General features: G+C 31.4%; 11 protein-coding genes across 11 annotated transcripts; 3 read left to right on the top strand and 8 right to left on the bottom strand.

Annotated features, from left to right (window-relative positions):
- Window positions 1-111: 111 nt before the first annotated feature.
- Window positions 112-780, bottom strand: TBLA0D01080 (alpha/beta hydrolase; the record flags this gene model as incomplete). The annotated part of the gene is made up of 1 exon (XM_004180087.1): window positions 112-780. One exon carries the CDS (start codon window positions 778-780, stop codon window positions 112-114), a length of 669 nt encoding a protein of 222 aa, XP_004180135.1.
- Window positions 781-1,664: 884 nt separating this feature from the next.
- UBP8 (ubiquitin-specific protease UBP8) lies at window positions 1,665-3,116 on the top strand (the record flags this gene model as incomplete). Its single annotated transcript, XM_004180086.1, has 1 exon — window positions 1,665-3,116. The coding sequence occupies one exon, from the start codon at window positions 1,665-1,667 to the stop codon at window positions 3,114-3,116; it is 1,452 nt and encodes a 483-aa protein (XP_004180134.1).
- Window positions 3,117-3,745: 629 nt separating this feature from the next.
- Window positions 3,746-4,621, bottom strand: PLP2 (Plp2p; the record flags this gene model as incomplete). Its single annotated transcript, XM_004180085.1, has 1 exon — window positions 3,746-4,621. The coding sequence occupies one exon, from the start codon at window positions 4,619-4,621 to the stop codon at window positions 3,746-3,748; it is 876 nt and encodes a 291-aa protein (XP_004180133.1).
- Window positions 4,622-5,005: 384 nt separating this feature from the next.
- Window positions 5,006-7,354, bottom strand: MRE11 (MRX complex nuclease subunit; the record flags this gene model as incomplete). Its single annotated transcript, XM_004180084.1, has 1 exon — window positions 5,006-7,354. The coding sequence occupies one exon, from the start codon at window positions 7,352-7,354 to the stop codon at window positions 5,006-5,008; it is 2,349 nt and encodes a 782-aa protein (XP_004180132.1).
- A 609-nt stretch (window positions 7,355-7,963) lies between these two features.
- Window positions 7,964-8,695, top strand: TBLA0D01040 (phosphoglycerate mutase; the record flags this gene model as incomplete). Its single annotated transcript, XM_004180083.1, has 1 exon — window positions 7,964-8,695. The coding sequence occupies one exon, from the start codon at window positions 7,964-7,966 to the stop codon at window positions 8,693-8,695; it is 732 nt and encodes a 243-aa protein (XP_004180131.1).
- Window positions 8,696-9,682: 987 nt separating this feature from the next.
- On the top strand, window positions 9,683-10,126 carry TBLA0D01030 (uncharacterized protein; the record flags this gene model as incomplete). Its single annotated transcript, XM_004180082.1, has 1 exon — window positions 9,683-10,126. One exon carries the CDS (start codon window positions 9,683-9,685, stop codon window positions 10,124-10,126), a length of 444 nt encoding a protein of 147 aa, XP_004180130.1.
- Window positions 10,127-10,245: 119 nt separating this feature from the next.
- RRP36 (rRNA-processing protein RRP36) lies at window positions 10,246-11,226 on the bottom strand (the record flags this gene model as incomplete). Its single annotated transcript, XM_004180081.1, has 1 exon — window positions 10,246-11,226. One exon carries the CDS (start codon window positions 11,224-11,226, stop codon window positions 10,246-10,248), a length of 981 nt encoding a protein of 326 aa, XP_004180129.1.
- Window positions 11,227-11,778: 552 nt separating this feature from the next.
- On the bottom strand, window positions 11,779-12,690 carry MPD1 (protein disulfide isomerase MPD1; the record flags this gene model as incomplete). Its single annotated transcript, XM_004180080.1, has 1 exon — window positions 11,779-12,690. One exon carries the CDS (start codon window positions 12,688-12,690, stop codon window positions 11,779-11,781), a length of 912 nt encoding a protein of 303 aa, XP_004180128.1.
- Window positions 12,691-13,246: 556 nt separating this feature from the next.
- ORA1 (oxidoreductase) lies at window positions 13,247-14,050 on the bottom strand (the record flags this gene model as incomplete). The annotated part of the gene is made up of 1 exon (XM_004180079.1): window positions 13,247-14,050. The coding sequence occupies one exon, from the start codon at window positions 14,048-14,050 to the stop codon at window positions 13,247-13,249; it is 804 nt and encodes a 267-aa protein (XP_004180127.1).
- Window positions 14,051-14,381: 331 nt separating this feature from the next.
- On the bottom strand, window positions 14,382-20,075 carry SNF2 (SWI/SNF catalytic subunit SNF2; the record flags this gene model as incomplete). Its single annotated transcript, XM_004180078.1, has 1 exon — window positions 14,382-20,075. One exon carries the CDS (start codon window positions 20,073-20,075, stop codon window positions 14,382-14,384), a length of 5,694 nt encoding a protein of 1,897 aa, XP_004180126.1.
- Window positions 20,076-20,735: 660 nt separating this feature from the next.
- TAF7 (TATA-binding protein-associated factor TAF7) lies at window positions 20,736-22,355 on the bottom strand (the record flags this gene model as incomplete). Its single annotated transcript, XM_004180077.1, has 1 exon — window positions 20,736-22,355. One exon carries the CDS (start codon window positions 22,353-22,355, stop codon window positions 20,736-20,738), a length of 1,620 nt encoding a protein of 539 aa, XP_004180125.1.
- Between the last annotated feature and the right edge of the window lie 20 nt (window positions 22,356-22,375).

Raw genomic sequence — 22,375 nt, 5'->3', positions numbered from 1 at the left:
CTAATACGATTTCATATATATTAAAAGAAAAATGCTGCAGTGTCTTATTTCTATATGGTAAACAAATTTCTATAAAAATTTGTTCTATACAAGTAAATAAATCAATGTATTCTAATATTTATTAACCGCTTGTAACCAGTCTATCATTTTTTTAATTACACCTCTAGATGTTGGAACATAGTGACCACCTTTATGTATCATTTTGGTTCTATTCTCAACATTGCATGAATTGTATAGGGCATCAACTTTAGCACTAGATGTTATTGTATCTAGATCACCCCTTACATGTAACGAAGGTATGCTTATTGGATGGTTATCGTACTGTTCTTGATACTTATCGGGTCTGAATCGAAACCCACTAAAGGACATGAAAAATTTCAAAGGTGGTTGTTCTTCTTTGGTCAAACCTAGCAATTTATTAAAATCTGTAACCAAGAAGCCTGCAACGCCGGCACCTTGACTAAATCCTATTATTCCCTCAAATGGACCATTCTCTATAACATAGTCGTGTAAAAAGGTAATTGTAGTTTGTGGTAAATTGTAGCTTTCATTAATTAAATCGTCCTCTATCCATGCTGTAACTTCATGTGATTCATTGGTACTACTGTCAGCGGACCCTATTTCTTCAGGCAAATCTGCTGCAGAATATTTATTGGGGGCTGTAGGATAGTATAAGCTATATCCTAGCTTTTCTAATTCAATACGAAAGTTCTTAGTCTTAGAGGAGAAATATTCACCAGTTTGCGCCAAACCATGTAACATTAAAATACGTTTAGGCATTATTGCTAATATTATGAACTAATACAATAGATAGGAATAGATGCGAAAACACTTCATATATAATAGCAATTGCTAACGAATCAGACAAAAACAGTAATTTCTCAAGTAATTCCGAGTTGCCCTTAAATATATTGTCAGATGCAGTTAGATTGGCATCACAGTTCAATTTCTACTTATGACTAATGAATGGCATATTTGTTCATAAAACATTACTAGGTTGGTGATGAGAGTTTCTTACCTAATCTCGGCAAAACTAATTGGTATCAAAAAACTAAACCAATCATTCTTCAAGCAAGAAATGTTAAGAAATAAAAAGCACTAGAATAAACAATATATATATATATAAAGAACGTCATTGTGGTTTGAATAATTAATTGCCCTAATCTGGCATAATAATATATAATTTATTCCTTCAATCTATACTTTAGAGTACATTTCACTATAGTTTTACTATTGATTTGTATTTTGCCTCTTTTTTTTATTTTTTTATTTTTTTTCACTACTGACTAAATAAGGCAGAATTTCAAGATTTAGAAGAAAAAAAATAATACTAAAATCATCCGGAGTTCTCTGATCAAATAATTTTTCAAGCATTTTCGAAGCTTAATTGGCATATTCTGTAATTAGCAACTCTACAAATTGTAGAGTATTAGTAATAGTGGTATTGGAGTGGATTTTTTGATATTTACAGATTAATTGCCTTTTTTTTTCTATCCTATATAGACTTCACGTAGATCAAGATCAGGAACCCTCTAAAAATAACCTAGATTATTTACCAACAATTAGACAAAGTATACATATTGTTAAAAATTTAAAATATAACCTATCACAGTCTAAGATTGAATTAAGCTAAAAAAAAAAATATTAGACTTCAAAAGAAGAAAATGGTAGAATGTCAGCATTTGACTGAAATATTTAGTAATAATTCGAAGAAAGATGAATTTTTAACAGTGTATTACTCTACCAAATCTACACTTTCAAGAACCTCCGTTCAAGATAAATTGAGATATACAATGATTTGTTCTGAATGTCATCAATTAAACAATGGTACCTCGTTTCTTTGTATCCAATGTGGTAATTGTGGCTGCTGGAACGGCTCACATTCCATGAATCATTATAAATCAACAAATCATCCATTTGGTGTAAATTCTTTAAACGGCCTTTTATATTGTTTTCATTGTAATGATTATGTGTTTGTTGAAGAATTACTTTTAACTCCAAAAATTCAAAAATATTGGAATAGAATATCCAATGAAACATCAATTCCGACATTAACTCAGGCACATGGTTTAAAAGGGTTGGTAAATATGGGTTCTACATGTTATATGAGTAGTATTCTACAATGTCTGATGCATAACCCCTTATTTGTTGATCTTTCTATGAAAGGTGTTCACTATAACTATTGTAAAATTCAAGATCCTATGAAATGCATGTCGTGTGCAATAGATAATATAATTTCAGAAACGTATGGAAATAAAAAGACAACTCCAAATGAAGGTCTAGTGGATATTTTGAATTGTTCATGGAGAGTAAATAAAAATTTGGCAGGTTACACTCAGCAAGATGCCCATGAATTTTTACAATTTATATTAAATCAAATGCATAATGATTATAAGTTAAATGAAATTCATGATACAAATAAACAAGAAATGAATGGTACAGATTTTAAAACAATGGTAAACGGTAATAGCAGTAAAGAGCATCTTCACTTATGCAATTGCTTACCGCATACCATATTTCAAGGCTTCTTAAAAAGTATAATATCATGTTCAGAATGCAAAGCACAGTCTCAAACAACAATAGATCCATACATGGATCTTTCATTAGATGTTAAAGGAAAATCTACTCTTTATGAATGTTTAGAAAGCTTTCATAGAACAGAACGATTGCATGATTTCACTTATAATTGTAAAAAGTGTAACAAATCACAAGATGCAAATAGGCAACTAAGCATTTTGAAACTAGCCCCAATAATGGTGATACAATTAAAGAGATTTGAACATTTAATTACTGGTTCAAGTGTAAAAATAAATGATTTTGTAGAATTTCCCTTGCATTTAAATATGAAATCATTTTGTACAGCACCAACACCAGATACTGATCCAACAAATTTGAATGAAAAAACGAATAAAAGTACCCCAGATATGATTTATGAATTAACCGGGATTGTTACTCATAGAGGAACAGTGAATGAAGGTCATTACATCACATATACAAAAACTGCAGACGGTGTATGGTACCAATTTAACGATTCAGTAGTTATGAAAGTTCCTCTGGAGCAAATGTTGAAAGAACAAGCATACCTTTTGATATATACCATAAGGCAATTTAATTAATGAAACTTTTTTAAGTCAAGTTCTAAATAAATATAAACTTACTGCATTATACTTCTGAACCTTCAAAATATAGATTTATTATAGTACAAAGTAAATGTATTTTAAACTGATCTGAAAAAAAAATTAAAAAAAAATAAATAAAAAACCATAAAAAAAGGCTAATAGAACATTATAAAACTAAAAAAATACAAGCTTACGGCACTAGCATATTTATAATGAGATGTCTCTTTCATTTTCAAAATAAAAATAACATAAATTAAAAGCAATATTGAAAAATATATCCAACTTTAAAAACCTTAATTAAATAATCCTAATGATAACTGCATGTTCCATTTAAATTGAACTTTATATTATTTTAATAGTATTAAACACTCGCTTAACAAAAATAACTTATTTAATTAGATAGCGTTTAATATTTTTTTATACAGAACTTTTATATATGATACACTCGTGTATATGAAAAAAATATATTACTAATCCATATCGCAATAGGTGATTGTTAACTATATGATTGGATTTATATAGTACATAGTTAGTTCTATCTATAAAAATATGGAGAGATGGTGAAATAACAGTAATAATTGTAGGTAATACACAAATAACAAATGTAAATAGCAAAATCATGATGATTAATCAAAAAAATCGTCATGATCATCCTCATAAGATCCAGCACCTAAATCGAATTTTCCTTTGATTCCAGATCTGATGCTTTTCTTATTAGCAAACTTTAAATGTCTTTCTTCTTGTGATTCATCAGAATCTGTATTTATCATCAATCTTTTATCCGCTTCATCCACAGCACCTACTTGAACCATTAGTTTTTCAAAATCTTTCATATTAGTATCATTTCCACCTAATTCTAATAATGTAATCATATTTTTCAAAACTTCACCTTTATAATATACTAAAATTGTGGGACAATTTGCTTCTGGATAATTTTCAATAGCTCTAGTACCTATTATCTCAACAAATTTGATTTCTTGATATTTTTTAGCAGAAGATTCAAATAAATGAGTTAATATTCTACTTTGTAATTTACTTTGTAAAGATAAATGTACAAAGACATAAATACCCTTAGAATCTGTTTCTACATTATCTTTTTCATTAGAATCCAAATAGCTGGAGGACTTTTGAGAATCAAGTTTTGCAGCATCACCTTTACTTGCTTCAGTCACTTCTTTATTATATTCAGGCTTATTAATATGATATACGTCTCCAAATTTTGATTTTTCCTGTAATTTTGCGATTTCTGCTAGTCTCTTTTGTCTATAGAACTCTAAGAAATCCTCATCTTCATCATCTTCTAATTCTTCAAGATCCGACAAATCTTTACCTTCTAGTCTGTTTTCATGTTGTTTTTCTAAAGCTTCTGCCAAAGCTTCCTCTATTTGAGCTGTTGGAGAAGGTGGTCTTTCTGGAATAACACCATGTTTTCTCAAGATGTCATTCCATTCGGTATCTTCAGATTCATCAACCTGGACTTGGATTAAAGGGTCATTGCCCATTCCCATTCCCATTCCCATTCCCATATCCATCTTTGGTAAGTTAATCTAGAAGGTTTACTTTGAATGTTTGTGATCCTTTTTTATTTAGCGTTTTTATTATTAGCTAACTTTTTATTGACAAATTTCAATCTACATAATATTCGTGTTTTCTTAGTGTCTATCGCGGAGAATTTAAAATTTATTTATTATAAAATTTAATAGAAAAATAGCTTATTGGCGGTTAAACTGTTCAAATAAAAAAAATGTATATGCTAGTTTATTAGGTTAAAAGTAATATAAATAAAGGGCAGTGATTATATAAATGTATAAAAGATGCAAAAAACGGATTAATTTAGAGGTTATATGTGACAGTCTAGTAATGATACGAAAATTGGTGTATACCAATTACCTTCGTTTACGATTTAGTAAACTCTGTAGAACATCTGTCTTAGGTGTACGAGATGAAGTTGACCTACTAGATTTAGATGTTGTTGTAGACTTCTTTCTAGTAGTTGGTATTCTCTTTGCGGGTTTTGGTTTATTAGATGGAGGTGGATTATAATTATCGTTATCACTTAATTCTATTGGATCATCATCAAATTCACTAGAAGCTACATTGAATTGGCTATTATTCTGAGCACCATATGTATTATCAAGCTGCGAAATAAATTCGTCGGGACCTAAATCACTCTCATCTGAGATTACAACTGAATCAGAGATCGGTGAAACTTTCTTTTTGGTTGTTACAGGTTTAGATGTAGGTTTCCTTAAAGTATTACCAGTAGTTCTAGAACGTGATTTCTTCTGTGCAGAATTTTCGGCAGGCACATTTGTTGATCTTAAAGATTTTGAATTGGAACTTATATTAGTACGTGTTCCGTTTATTTTTGACGTAAGTTCATCTTCTTCCATGTTTGTAATTGATTCTGAAGAATAGGAATTGCTAACAATACCAGACAAAGAATTATCATCTGCATTAGAATTTGAATTCATAACAAAATCTTCGTCCAAATCAACTTTCTTCACAGAGGTATATTTAGTATTGGATGTTGTATTTGCAGTTTTACCATTTAATTCATTCGTTTGTTTAGTATTTATATTAGCTTGTTTAACTTGCTTCATTAAGTGCTTTAATTCTTCAATATCTTCATTATAATTGAAATCTTTGCTCTTAGCTAAAATATTGGATTCATTTTCAATTTCTTGATCAATGAATTCTTTTAAAACATGTTTTTCATCTTTGTCAACGAAACGCTTAACAGCTTCATTCATACCTAATTCTGGTAATAGAGATAATTGCATTTTACTTAAGAAATCATTAACTAAAGTCTGAACTTGTAATTCGTTATCAGCACCTGACTCGTTTAAAATTCTTTCAATGTCTTCATTATTCATATCCATCCCAGATAGGATCTTTTTCTTATTTGAATTTCTCTTAGAAGCTGATGATTGCGGTTTCCTTTTTTTATAAAACTGTACCACATTATTACTATTTGCCACTCTCCCTACAAATCTATTACTAAACCTACGTGGATTCTCTACTTGAAAATCTATATCAGATTGAGCATTTACTGGAGAACTATAATCAACTCGCAACCTAATTAATGGTAACGGTAATTCTTTCAATAAATCTTCATTCTCATCTTCATTAGCATTGCTATCTTGACTTAGATCAAAATTTATAGTAGCATCATCGCTCATCTGGGATTGTAAGTTTTTCTTAGTAATTTCATTTGCTTCTTCAATTATTATTTCTACCTGTTGAGTTAAATATTTGGAAATTGATTCTTTATCATGAGGTCTTAAATATGGGACATCACTTAAAGAGATATTTTTCATAAGGAATGTCCTAACTGTATTTAATTTAATTGGGATTAAATTTGGTTTTTCTCCATTTTTCACTTCTAATATAAATACAAACTTTTCTTTTGCCTCTGCATCGCATAAAGAAGTTGCTACTGATGAGCCAGGTTGTAAGACGTTGAAATTTTTGTTTGGATTAAATGCTAAATTAGGAATGCATTCATGCTCATGACCCCAAATGACCAAATCTAGGAAATCAGGTAAGAATTGCTCAGGTAAAAATGCAGTATTTGTATGTTGTGTATGATTTTGATGAATGCAGATCATATTAAACCATTCCGATTCTTGCATTGTAGGCACTTCAAATTTAACGTTTCCCTCTTTAAAAGTTCTGAATAAACGTTCATCCCTAACTGCTGCTATACCATATAATGCTAATTTTGTTATACCTTTTTGAAATAATAAAGGAGTTAATTGAATATTATCTGTTTGTGTAACTTTTCCAAAATGATTTAATAACCCAGAAACGTGTAAAATATCCATTGGAGATAAAAGATTATCACCTGATGCATCATCATGATTCCCTGATATCCCAAATATTGGAATAGAAATATTATAATTAGGATCTTCATAATTCAAATTTGTAAAATCGTTATATTGTAAAACTTTCGAAGGGTCACTTAATAATTCCAATTCACATGGTCTATTGCCCAAGCAATTAGATCTAATGGATTTCATTACTTGATACAATGATTTCTTAGTGGGTTTATTAATGTGGAATAAGTCTCCAGATTGGACAATCATATCAACATTGTTTTTTTTAGCAATAGTCATGATCTCATTAAAAGTTTTCCAAGAATCATCACCAGTGATTGGATCTGTTTCATTATACCCCACATGATTATCTGTCGTAATTAAAATTCTAATGGTATCTTCATCAGGCAAATCCATATTTAAACCTAGGAAAGTTGCTATTTTTTTTGTTATTATAAAATTTTGATTTTTATATGGGCGTTTCTTTTTAACAAGAATACATTATATATTTAGCGCATCTTTTAATTCTGCTACAACCCTATTATATATTTGTTTCTACCCAAGGGTCGAAAACCCTAGCTTCATAGTTTCAAGTTTAAAAAAAAGCTTCAATTGAACTGTTAAAAATAACATGGTAGTTTTGAAATAATTAACATCTTATAAATTATTTGTTAATTATTAGACATCCACTGACTAAAATATAATTTACAACAATTGTTATAAGAATTTGAATACTTAAATTCTTTTAATCTATTATCAATAGTTCTTACGTCATTTGGTAAGTTGCTTGATATACAAAATAGGTAATTTCCTTACGGAGAAATTTTTCAAAGAAAAATTGATGAAAAGAAAAGACTCATAATTAAATTAATAAAAAAGTAAAAATATATATATATATTCTAAAATGATTAAAAAGTGTAAAAGTGTGATTATTGTTAAAATATACCCATTAATATATTCTAATTATAAAGAAGACAAAATAAGCCATCTATTAATCTATACGACATATTAAAATAAACTACAGAGATGACCCAATTAACCCCTAAAGAATGTTATACAAATAATAAGGATTCCCATATCATCAGATTATTTATCATACGTCATGGGCAAACTGATAATAATGTAGAGAAAATCTTACAAGGCCATCGTGATACTGATTTAAATGAAACAGGGTTGAATCAAAGTAATCTTCTAGGTAAATATCTACACCAGAACAATATTACGTTTGATTCTGTTGCCTCCAGTGACTTGAAAAGATGTAAACAAACAAGTATGTGTGTGTTAAATGGTATCCAAAACCCACAGACTACTTTACACAAGATTCCATTGAAGTTTTACTCAGCTTTAAGAGAACGTTACATGGGTGTCATTGAAGGGATGTATATTGAAGATGCCGAAAAGTACGCTGATAAGCATGGTAAGGGATCTTTTAAGGATTTCGGTGAACAACCAGACGTTTTCATTGAAAGGTTATCAAATCAAATTACTGAATTGGTAGAATCTGCTGGGGATAACGTAAAGAATATGGCTATTGTGAGTCATGGTGGTGCTATCCGCGCCATGTTAGACTGGTTTAAATATCAGAGCAGTAATGAAGTTGATGCTGATGGTAAAACCCGTAAGATAATTGTATTTAACACCTCTGTTACAATTGTTGATTATAACAAACAAAAATCTACTTTTGAAGTCCAACAGGTCGGTATGACTCAACATTTGGGTGATGGTACCTTTGTCGTCAGTGATCTAAGGTTACGTTAATGCATATAATCTTCACACTAGACCTTACCATTAACAGTAGACTGCTGTTTAATATCCGTTTCATCATGACATCATGACATTATCTAGCACCACGCATGCTCCCGCTATGAACTTTATACTCCCTTTATATACGACTACATAATATCTTCATACAATACACATCCCGTAAACAACATTTACTACTAAATAACTGCTGGCATCTATGGCCGGCGGTTGGGCCGTTCAGAACATTTTTGTTCATTATTCAATAACTTAGTTGATTAGTTGTTAAATAATTTTCATATTTATTTGGGATAGAAAAATATCCTTACCTTTTTAGAAAAGGGAACATATATAAAATATGCTGTCTACAATGAACAGCTAAAACTGTGGGGATATTTCCGTGATAATCTATACTTCGAAGAATGGACTGAACTTTTACTGACTCTTTGATTGCCTGATGCAAAGGTAGAATTTATCACATCTTAATACGTTCTTAATATCACTACCTAGGTGGTTTTAGCAGTATAACCACGTATGATTAATACATGTTGGGTTATTTCTCATATGAAATTGTTATTAGTTGTTGCATAATGCCACAATTATGAGAATATGAAATCATTATTAACCATAAGCATAAAGCCACAGATGTGACAATTTAATTACTATTTTTAATCACAGCATTGTGTTGACTTTTTTTGCTGACATTTGCAGTTCTGTCGCTATGACAATTTTCTGGCAGCTGCTTACATTTAAGATTATAAAGTAAATTTTGCTGATTAGTAATGCCGAAATTGGCCTTGAACCCGATCTGGATTCGCCAACCTTAAAATGCATATTTAAAGGACCCCCTTTTCCTGAAAAACAAGTATTCTATGAGATTTTTCTGGATTCAATTTGACAGAAAGTTCAATATTATAACAAAGATTATCCAGCTAAGCCAATTAACTAGGTTAAGATCAATAATATCAAGATCACCAAATCAACTAACTATAATTATAAATTATAATGTGGAGTAGAGTCGTCGAAGCATGGAACGGTAGTGCTGCTACTCAAGCTGCTACTGCTACTCAAGCTGCTACTGCTACAACAGCAGCTTACAAGCGTTTTTCTTTCCAAGATGTTCAACAATTGGTGGCTTCTAAGCCTGCTAATACCTTTATTTTAGATGTTCGTGAACGTTCCGAATATTCTACAGGTCACGTCCCGGGTGCCTACAATATGCCTTTCAATTCATACCCAGAAGCTTTGAAATTCGATGGTGAACAATTCAATGCTACTTTTGGATTCCCTAAGCCAGCTACCTCCGCTAATATGTTGTTCTTATGCCAATCTGGTGCTCGTGCCGCAAAAGCAAGAGATGTAGCAGAAAAATTAGGGTATGCTAATGCTTCTGTATATCCAGGCTCCACTAATGACTGGGTCGGTCAAGGTGGTAAGACTGTTCAATAATTGATTTTATGAAAAAGAGATGCTCATGTGATATTATTTTTTAATGAATTAAGTATATTTAATTTTTTTTATATATATTTTATGTAATTAATGCTACAATACTATACAATTGGGTATGCCTAATCTCTATGGAAGGCAAATTGCTTATATTCTTTACCCAATTGCTTTTTACGTTTACGTTCCATGACCTTTTCTCTTTGATTAGCTTTCATATTATCAAATTTCCATTTGTTAATAATCTTTCTCTTTTCAGTTTTCTTTAAATAAAATTTATTTTTAGAGTTTTTATTGTTAAAATGTTCGTTCTCATAATCTTTAATGATCTTTCTTTCAAGATCCCGATTTTTAACACTCTCTAATCTGGAAGACATACTACGCATAGTATCTTCAATTCTACGTACTTCTTCAGAATCCATCTTATTTACTAACTTTTGATCATTTAATATAGCTTCCATATCATGTAGTTCCTTTTCTCTATATTCATCAAGGAATTTATAACGTCTACGGATTATATCCATATCATGTTCACTCTTACCGATACTTTTATCAAACCGAATATCCTCAACTCTTTTGGGAGTTTGATATATACTTGGTAATCCAGGGATATCTCGTATTCTATGGACCTTCTTCTTGAATGATTCTTCTTTTGGTGCATGTTTATGTGCCTTTCTCTTTTTCTTCCGTTTATTTTCTTCCTCCTCATCATCTTCTTCAAAAAATGTACCGTCATCATCACTACTACTCTCTTCCTCATTAAATCTGCCCTCTTTGAACTTATTCTTTTTGGCTTCTTCTTCAGCAAAATCAACAAGGTCTTCTTCATGATCGCTTTCAACCTTTCTTTTTCTCTTTTTGATTTTCTTGTTTTTTCTTTCTTTTCTTTCTTCCTTATCCAATTTCTCAGATGCACTCTTAATTGACCCAAATGATATACTTTTCAGGCCATCATCACTATCATCACTGCTATCATTATCTTCTTCTGCATGTTGGAATTTTTTTTTGTTCCTCAATATTTGTTCTAATTCATCTTCTTGGACGTTCAAATTATCATCATCCTCTGAATTAGCATCAGCTTTTATATTTTTAAAAAAGAAAGACATTTTCTCTTTATTTTAATACTTTATTCGGTTCTTAAGTCTAACTTAAATAAAAAGGCATGGCATATATATAAATTTTTGTATACATTAATTTATTACTTATTTTAAAGACCTCATCGCATAATTTTTTTTTTTTTTCAAATTTTCCAAAATTACTTCATTTGGACACTTGCACGTGCTTATAAATGTAAATAGAAATATTTATAGTCACATTTCATTTTTAAGCTAATAATAATACTATAAAATTTATACTGAAATGCAGGGTGAAAATTGTTTTACTCTATAAATATTTCAAGATAAATATTTGGCCTTAGTGGCTTACAAAAAAACTGAAACTTGTGCTTAACAAAAAGCCAGCAAAGGGATGTATCGTTAAATTCTATGATTATGCATTGCAATGGTGTTACGTAATGGAAAATATTAATTGACCTTTTTATAATTCATCATATAGTGATTTTGCATTACCTTGCTTATTATTTTTCTTATTCTTTGAATTAGAAGATTTTGAGTTTTTTTTAGATTTCTTAAAATTTGATCCCCTGCCAGTGATTTTATTTATATACTCACCTTTTTACTTAGCGGACCTTCTGTTGGTGTTATATTAAATTCTTTCATAATAAAGCTTTCAATATCAATTTTATTAAAATTTTCACCCGAGTATTCTAAATATTTATCTTCTTGAGCTTTGAAGAATACCAGGCGATTGTTTTTGGAATTGTTTTTATCTTTTTGATCTTTTTCTAATTCAAGCAGAAATTTAGTAATGTTTGGGTATGTTTTCATTGATTTATTAATCTCAACTTCATCATTTTCAAAACCTTTAAAAACTCCATTTGTAATATGGTAAAATTTTACTTTTCCTAAAAAGTCAATTGCCAGAGTTTTAAATACACTTGAAACTTTTTCATTTTTAGAAAAATAAACAACTTTCAATTCTTGTTCTTTATCTTTCTTGCAAATTAAGTTTCTTAAATTTTTAATGTTTTGAACTCTTTTTACGTAAGATTTGATTCTTGATATCATAAAATCAATCATTGGTGAAACTTTTCGTTCGCCAATATAGACTTCACTGGCATGAGTTTTAAAGTCAACCCTATCCTCAGGTTTCACATTAAAATTAATTTTAGGAGGTCTAAAGACTTTTAAAGTAGGGAAACCTTCAATTGATTCTTGGCCACATAATTGTTTATTCATATCAAGATCACAATTTATTGCAGCAATTTGAACTATACCATTTAATTGTTTAGCTGTTTTTTCCAATATTGGTTTTAATTTTTGACAATATCCACACCATGGTGCATAAAATTCCACCAAAGTAGTGTAGTTAGTGTGATGAATAACTCTATCAAAAGTTCTTGAATTTAACTCAATGATATTTGGATTGGAATCATAGAAATTTTGTCCATATATTAACAAAGAATTGAATAATGCCCATGAAATAGTAAATATGAGGTTAAATTTTTTCATTGCCATATTTAATATGTTTGGATTCTTGTATATTTGGTCTTTTTTCAATATATGAAGTATGAAATTTAATTTTGTTTCATTTAATGCATAGATCGAAAAGATCTTACGAATATGAAAATAAAAAAGAAGTGTCATAAAAAAAATAAATAACATTACAAAAATAACTTATAAGTATAATTAAAAAAAACTCTATAAATATGAATAACTCTAAGTAAGTTTCTCACACATGTATTTAAATTAAAATATACATAAAATTGTCTAATTTTAAAAGATTTTTAAATTTGTCTCTTCAAATAATATTGAAATGTGCTGTAGTCATTTTTCTGTTAATCATCCGGTTAGTAGGCGTTACCTGTAAGCACCTTTAAGACACCCACAGAAAATAACGAGCTAGGTGGTGATTTTGACGTACATCAGTTAATCGTTTTATTTTAGTAAAGATTTCGTTTCAACGTATAGAATGTGTATAGAATGTCTAAATAATATTCGGGTAACAAATCTGAGTATCTGTACATATATATGTTCATGTTGCTATTTGTAGAATAATTCATAAAACCTATTCTCTATAAGTATGGTAAGCAGATGCTTGGCAACTTGGAAAGATGACAGCTTCAGCAATGACGGTATTAGATCTTCTAGATGTGTTGAAAACGATCAATTCTGCAATATCTTCGGCGACCAAAGGAGTTATACCTTTATAGACATTCTTAGCACTATCTTCATCCCCTTTGTATCTAACAATTGAAAATTCCGTCTCGACCATACCTGGAGCTACCTCCATTACCCTTATGTTGGTATTTGTTAATTCTGCTCTTAAACTTTGTGTAAAAGCCCTAACAGCGAACTTGGAAGCACAATAGATTGAACCACCTGGGTAAGCATTTCTACCTGCAATTGAGCCAATGTTAACTATATCACCTGAATTTTTAGCTTTAAAGATTGGCAAAACAGTTTGAGTAAAACTGATTAAGCCAATAACATTTGTTTGAAACATTCCTTCAATATCTTTTTGGTCTATTTCTCCAACTTTTTCAGTACCTAAGGCCTTCCCAGCATTATTGATTAAAATATCAATATCTTTAAAATCAGATGGTAATTGTTCTAAAAATGGTTTAAAAGTCTCTAACTTGGTAATATCTAATTCATCGATATGAACTTTTGAAGAAGGAAATTTTTTGTTAATTAAGTCCTTTAAAGATTGCAATTTTTCCTTTCTTCTAGCGACCAAAATTAATTTAGCTTTACCATTTGATGCTTCCATGTATTCTAGTGCAGTAGCGTAACCAATGCCGGCAGAGGCACCAGTAATTAAGATTACCTTATCAGCCAATCTTTCAGCAGCTTTTGATCCAAACGACATTTGAATTAATTTTAAATTAATATAATATTATGAATAAATTCAACTTGATGGTTCTTCTATCTTAAAATATTCTGAGACTTATTGGATTGGTGAACCCAATTTTTGTCTTTTATGTAGTTTTTATATAATAAATTAAGGCTGTAATTTTTTGATAATCCTAATTACATTATTTAAAAATTTCGCGGGAATATTAATAACCCCGATACTAGATCTTCGTGACTTGAAATATTCAACTATAATTAAATGTAACAATACTGAAAATAAAGACAAAATTTATGTAATGTAATATAAATATACAATAAATATGATCAGTAATCATAAATATAAAATATTAGAGTTCTTGTTCATTATCTTCGTGGTCTTTTTCCGCAATTGGAGTAGAGACAGGTGTATTATCAGATGCTGATGTAACTTCATTAATAGCATTGATGAGTAGAGGTTTTGTTGCGAATAATTCATCAAACTTTGAGAAATCTATGTCTGATTTTGAACCAGTAATCTCTTCGTATTTCTGAAATACTACTTTCTCGAGTTCTATGGAATCTTGATACACGATAGATCCTTCGTAATTGTAAATACGAGCATTTGCAAAGACCAAATGAAAATCCTCTAGTACTTCAACCATCGTGTCATACGCCAATGTTTCAATATGTTTTTCAATATTTTCAAACGCAATTGGATATTTAATCAATAAATAGTAATCTGGATAAACTGATTTAGGAGGTCTATCTAAAAATATCTCAGACAGTTGCCTATTATCTGTATTTCTATATGTTTCTGCAAATGTTAATAAATCTTGAGCGTTTTTAGCTACATCTTTTCTTATGTCTAGCGGCTCAGACACATTCTCAGGATTTCTTAAATATTCTTGACCATTTTTATTTCTCTTTGGACGTCCTTTGGTAGCAGGGCCAGGCTTTGCTGGTCTTCCACGGCCACGAGAAGATTTTTTTTTACGTTTAGTTGACTTTGAAGCTGCAATAGATTTTACTGATGTTTTGCCCGCAAAATGTGCAGGAACAGTATCTTTTGAATCATCTTTGACAGGAATATCTGGATCTGATGGAACAGTAGAATGAATAACATTGTTTTCATCCAGTTTTAACTTCTTTGGACGCCCCCTAGGTTTAGGAGCCTTTCTCTTTTTGCTTTCTTCTTCAAAATCACCATCTTGAGAATCCGAATCTGACTTTTCTCCACCAGTAATAGGTTTAACATAGTTAGGTTCGATCGTATCTTTAAGATCTGTAACATCTTCTGAAGGTACAGTATTATCTGCAAGATCTATATCAGACTCATTAGCAGCTGTGTCTTTAATGTCCACTTTATCTTCCCCGTCGCTGACTTCAAACTGTTTAAGCCATTGTTCTTCTGTCATGTTGTCACTATAAGACTTTGCTTTACGTTCTCTTGGACCACGTTCCATATATAGATTTTCATTTTCAGCTTTTTCTTTCTCTAACTCAACGTCGATATCCTGTGAGTATATTTCTGGAAGTTCGCTTTTATCAAATAATCTAGTCTTGTACGCTGCCCGTAAATCATTCTTAGCACGCTCTTCATCGATCTTCGTGAATATTTCAAGTTCATTTTCACCCCTGCATAACAGCTCGTTTAGTTCTTTATCATCAATTTCCTCGTCCTCTATACCAGCATTTCTTTTCCTCTTTCTTTCTTCTTCAGCTTCTAAAAGTGATCTTAGTAACGCTTCTTGTTCCTCTGATGTAGATTTATTATCAAATTTACCCGCTTGAATAACTTTACCATCGATATCTAATTTCTTGTGAGCTCGTTCCAAGATAGCCTCCTCAACAGAGTGTTCTGTAATCAGTCTTAAAATTCTGACTTCATTCTTTTGACCAATTCTGTGGGCTCTATCTTGTGCTTGAAGATCTTGATGTGGATTCCAATCTGTATCAAAAATTATGACTGTATCGGCGGTTTGCAAATTTAGACCTAACCCACCAGCTCTAGTAGATAAAATAAAACAGAAATATTCAGAATTAGGATCATTGAACAAGTGAAGCATTTCACTACGTTCTTCGGCTTTAGTTTGCCCATCCAATCTTAAATACTTCGTACCTGCTAATCTTAAATAATCTTCCATAATATCCATTATTTGGGTCATTTGAAAAAATATCAGCACTCTGTGACTAGTAGCTTTTAATTTAGGCAAAATTCTATCTAATAGCTCGAATTTACCTGCGACTCTCCAAATATTTGCGTTAGTTTCTCTCGAAGGATTAACCTCATCTTCTACCGTTTCAAAGACAAAAGGGTGATTACAAATTTTCTTTAATTGCATCAGTTGGTTATTAAACCCTTTGATTTTCTTTTTGGCTGATTCAGCAACGAATAGTCTACGATGTTTTAACATTTGCTGGTACATAACATTTTGAAGGGCACTCATTTTACATTTTATAACTTTTTCTACTTTTTCTGGCAACCCTTTTTCCACATCCTTCTTTAAACGACGTAGTAAAAATGGTCTTAAGACCTTATGTAATCTTCTAATAACCAAAAGTGTCTCCTCTTCACTTAATTCTATCTTATCTTGGCCACCTGTATTATCAAATGGAGTATTGAACCAATCGTCAAATGACTTAACAGAATTGAAGATTTTAGGTAGTACAAAATTTAGCAGTGCCCATAATTCTGGTAAGTTATTCTGTAACGGCGTACCGGTTAAAATTAGTCTATAATCAGTATGATAATATGTATTTAAGGTTAGTGACAATTTAGATTGTGCATTTTTCATTCTGTGGCCTTCATCAATTATCATATGAACCCATTTTATTTTTCCCAGTAAAGCCTTTTCACGTATAACATAATCAAATGTAGTTAAAACAACATCAAAATCACCAGCTTTAATGGCAGCTTGTTTTGCTTTACGTTCAATTGGTGTACCTTTAAATGTAATTGTTCTCAAAGTCGGAGCCCATTTCTCAAATTCATTTGTCCAATTAGTGATAGTAGATAATGGAACAAGAACTAAAAATGGACCATGGATTTTCTTCACTTCATATAAAAAAGTTAACAGAGAAAGAGTTTGAATAGTTTTACCCAAACCCATTTCATCTGCCAAAATACCGTTCAAATGATTATTAAATAGAGAGACCATCCATTGTAAACCTTTTAACTGATATTCCTTTAAGGTACCTCCAATAAGAATACTAGGTTGTACTTTAATTTCTTCTTGAATTCTGTGTGCTACATTATAATAGTCAATCTTTTCTCGATCATCATCATCATTATCAGATTCTTCTATTTTTTGTTTATTTGCATCTTCGGCATCTTGTGACCCCTCTTTAGTATGTGAGTCAATCATCTCTTTAGTATAAATTTGTTGGTCTTTCACAGCCCTGGTTAGTGAATCCAAAAATGAATTTGTCTGTTTCAAAAGATGGGTAATTCTTGTATCTTTAGTTTGATCTAATAATTTAATATATGCCTCTTCATCATTAGCCTTTAATGCTTGTAAACGCTCTTTGGCTTGTCTTTCCTGTCTTTTTTGTTCTTCCTTTTCATAAGTCCCATGAACAGATATCATTTTATGGCCGAATTTAATACGCTTATTATTATGTTCGGTTCGATGGTAATAAATTTTTGTTGCAGAAGATGTTATGATTTCTAAATTTTTCTTCCTTTCTTTTTCTTTCTTCTCTAGCTTCAAAATTTCATAGCGCTTATATAAATCTCGAGTTAGTAAAGCATCTTGAGTATTCACATTTCGTATTTTAGCCAAGAAGTTTGGATGAGTGTTTAGCAATAACGAATTTTGATACCATTCAAATTGTAAAATATGGCCACGAACTGCTTTTTGAAGGGGAAGAAGCTTTAATGCGTAATAATCGAAAAGTGCATCTTCCTTTTTTTCTTCATCGGTAGTGTCGTCCAAAAGGTCTTGTAAGCAATCATCAACTGCAGTATCTAAGTTAAGGGCAACCAAAGTTTGATAAATTTCATTTGAAGTATGTATATCGATTCCTGACGGTAATATGCCAGGTTGGATCATTGAATTTGCAGCATAACTTGGATCAAACAATTGTTGATAATCAATAGTAGAATATAAATTTTCAGGTAATGAAAATGAATCAACCATTGCATCGAAATCGTCAGTATTAACGATGTTCATTGCAGTCTTATTTGCATTTTGAAAATCTTCAAGTAGCATGGGCTGTGCGATTTTAGGTGGTAATTGGCTTACAATTTTCTTCTTAGGTTTTGCTTTAACGGGATTAGCATATTTTTGCTCTGTAATTTGTTTCAATGTATTAGTTTTTTCTTCTGAATCTTCTGGTATGTTTGCTAATGATTGAGTAGTTTTAGTAGATTTATCATTGTAATTATCTGATCCATTCGTACGGTATAATATATTGCCAGATATTGCTTTTTCAGTTACTTTTTTAGAGGATTTTATGTTTTTTGTTTTCAATGAATTTATGGATGAATTGTCACTAGTTAAGGTTGTTGTAGCGTCACTTAAGTCAGAATTAATGTTAGAATTAGAAGTAGAGTTTTGAGAAAGTGGTTCTGTACTCCTCATATGAGTGTCCTTCTTATTCATATCTAAATTAGAAATATCATTTTTTGAGGTATTCGTTGAAGCAGATATGTTTGGGGGAAAAGAATTGTTTCTATTGTTCTGGGAGTTCGATTGTTCCGTAATTATAGAAGGGGATTTTCTTTGGGTAAAGGGGCTGTGACTTTGAGGATGCCCATTGAGTTGAGCTTGATTTAGTACAGGGGTTTTTCTTTGAATATTAACAGGTGATTGTGTTTGTCCTTTCTGCGGTGGTTGTTGTGTTTGATGTTGGCTTGAATTCGGATTTATGTTGTAGTTTGGGTTTCCAGTTGGTAAATTATTTTTTTGTTTGTATTTAACATATTCACTTAGAGCTATCAATATTTGCTTAAAGTCCGGAGGGTTGTTTATTGACTGTTGTAAAATTGTTTGACTTTCAGTCGGAACTGGTTGATGGTTTGCCAAGCATTTTAACGCAGTAATTTGAGCTCTTAATAAGATAGATTGCTTGACTGAGAAAATCTTATTTGGTGTGCCTGAATGGCCTTGTGGTTGTTGTTGGTTCTGAGGTGATCCAGCATTACTAACTTTTTGAATATTACTGTTTGGAATATCATGGATATTGATAGTGCCTTGATTTGGTGCAATATTCATATTGTTATTATTATGTGGAGTTTGAGTTGGGAAGGTTGCAGTTTGTTGTTGAGTAGGGGTTGGTTTCGATGAGCGATTTTGAAATTGATTTTGACTCTGAGTAATTATGGTTTCATTATGAAATGCTGGGCTACTGGCATTGGAATTCCTCCGAGTATTTCCTGGAATATGTTTATTAACCAAAGCTTGTGATTGAGGTTGAGGTATTTGGTTGTTCATCGGTGATCTTGCTAATGGAACATTATTATTTTGCTGTGGCGAGATTTGGTTCTCATAGTTCTGTCCTATATTATTATTTCTTGACTGTAAATTTCCATTTCCATTTAAGTTGGAGCCATTCATTTGGTTCAATTGACTCTGGTTTGATAATGATGATGGAGAGCTTGTATTTTGAATTTGAGCGTGCTGGTTGGCGGGAGATTGATTCATAGGTATTTGATGTTGTTGAGGTAATCGTTGTTGATTAGATAATTGATTAGAATTCTGTTGTATTTGTTGCTGTTGGTGATGACGCTGTGGTTGTGGCATAGGTTGTGGCATAGGTTGTGGCTGTTGCGGTGGCTGTTGCGGTGGCTGTTGCGGTAGCCGTTGCAGTGGTGGTGGCCGTTGCAGTGGCGGTGGCTGTTGTTGTTGTTGTTGTTGTTGTTGTTGTTGCTGTTGTTGCTGTTGCTGTTGCTGTTGCTGTTGCTGTTGCTTTGCAGCAGCCTGCAAGACTTTTGTAAAATAAACAAATTCTGGCACGTTTTGAGCGTTAGCACCATGTTCATTTCTTAACTGCTGCCATCTTAAATAGCATCTGTTAATTTCTTCCTTGGTGAATTGGCGTTGTGGAATTTCTAAATTCATACTGGAGATTTAATTTCCCTGTTTTTTAATATTATAATTAGTACACTTATTTTTATTCAAAATTAAAAAAAAAATAAAAAAAATTGATGCTTTCCAAGTTCCAATTGTGATATTATTTCAGAGCGAATAATTTTTAAGCAAATACAGTTGAAATTGGACAGGAAACTTCGTAAAAAAAATTGGGAGATTAGATATGAACGTCGGTCGTTACTATTGTTACAAGTTTAGTTGCTCTTTTATTTCAGACCGATTACCAGTTTTCATTTATCAACTTTAATTTTGATGTTCTTAACTTCAATATTTACCTTTCGGACAGGCGCGACTTGTAATTTCAGTGACCCAGCTGACAGCGAAAAACAAGCGAAGAAATTATAGACACAAATAGGAGCGCGTCTGGTATAAAAAGTTGAGAAATTAGGGTATTGAAAGTCAAAGTAAGATATAAATTATCGAGTATACTGCATTATATATATTAGGTTACTAATTGAAGTTCGAAGTATTAATGACCTATTACTTATATATGTGGATATTATGTAGTATGTATAGTGTTACAAAGGTATTAGAAATAGCATCAATAGTCAAGATGTTAAAGGTGTTGTTCCAATGGTAGTTCTTCTCTTCCTATTGCTTGTGTGATATTATATAAAATGCATAACAATATTACTCATCCCCATCGTCACCTTCTGCACCAAACAGCATCATCATGTCAAGATCATTCTGGTCCAGTGCCTCCTCATCGGGTATTTCTCCAGCCATAATAGCGTTTGTGATTTGATCTTCATCTATCGCATCTGTTTGACCTTGTTCTGTGTTTTGTTGTTGATCTTCTTCTTCTTCTTCTTCTTCTTCCTCTTCTTCCTCTTCTTCTTCTTCTTCATCCTCGTCACCATCTTCATCTTCCATATCTTTGTCTTGTTTATTCAACATTTCATCACTAATCATCAATTGCTTTCTCTTTAATTCTACTTCTTTTTCTAGTTTCTTAATGTTATCAATAAATCTTGATTTTAATAAAGGGTTGGTAGCTGAGTGCAGTTTTTGTTTAGTATGTTCTAGGATACCTTCTAAATCGTTTAATTCATCTTTTAATAATGCATTATGTTGTCTATTTTCATCAATTTCCTCCTTCTCATTACCCTCGCCATTATCTTCTTCTTCGTCATCTCCTTCTTCGTCATCGTCATCGTCTTCTTCTTCTTCACCATTGTATTGTTCAACATCATCACCCATCTCATCTAGTTTTCCATTGCTTTTTATACCATTAATGATATTGTCAGTTGTGCCTTCGTTATTATTAATTGCGTCCTTTTCATTATGATCTATAGTAGCACTGGCATTTATACTAGTTTTACTAGTGTCTTTTTCTTCGTCGTCACTCTCAAATGCTTGATCGAGATCTAAGTCATCATCGTCTTTTTCATCTTCCATATCTATGTCGTGGTTTGTAGAAAAGTTAAGGTTATGTATTTGAATACCTGAATTTACAATTGGAGTTGACCTTTTGGATATTTCACTTTCGGAGACTAATTCAAACTTAACTTCTTCAGCTTGTTCATCTGCTAGAATTAATGATTCAACAACTTTTTCAATATAATCAAACTCAGTAGGATTCATTTTTCTTCTAAATCTCCTATTTCTAACATTATATAAAGCAGGTGTGATACCATGCCTATAATCATATTGTTTCAGCGCAATCTCTTTTGTATATTTAGTTTCTGCATCAGTCAATGGGCCACCGTTGTACCCATGAAAGAATTTTAATTTATTTTGATCAATTTCGTTTTGGTAATCTTCAAAGAATTTAGACACCAAATCTTCGGTATGTTCTGAAGTTAATTCAAAAACTTCCTCCTCTTCATTAATCATTTTGATACAAAGTAGCATTTGACAAACATCGAATGTCTTCAATAAATTTTTACGGTCAACACTTTTATTAACTTCCAGGATAGTCGGTAGATTAACCAAAATGGCACCATATTTAAATCCATTAATATAAACAATTGCATGATTTTGGCCTTTCCACTTAATACTAACACCAGAATAATCACCGGAATCTATTGAGTTTTTAACAAATTCTGCTTGAATATCAGGGACCACACGAAGAATAACACCCTCTTCAATTAATGGATCATCTTCAATTTCGGAATCCTCAGAATCATACCCCTCTCCTGGGACCCTAATTGGTTTTATCCGTAGTCTGGTTGGTTTATGTAGTCTATCATGATCTTCAGTTTTTTTTAAACTTAACTTTAATTTTACACTATTTGGCTTTTCATGCATCTCAGAACTTTTTTTTTTAA

The sequence above is a fragment of the Henningerozyma blattae genome, chromosome 4 (assembly GCF_000315915.1).
Source record: "Henningerozyma blattae CBS 6284 chromosome 4, complete genome".
In the NCBI taxonomy this organism is placed as follows: domain Eukaryota; kingdom Fungi; phylum Ascomycota; class Saccharomycetes; order Saccharomycetales; family Saccharomycetaceae; genus Henningerozyma; species Henningerozyma blattae.
This window is presented reverse-complemented; position numbering and strand designations above follow the sequence as displayed.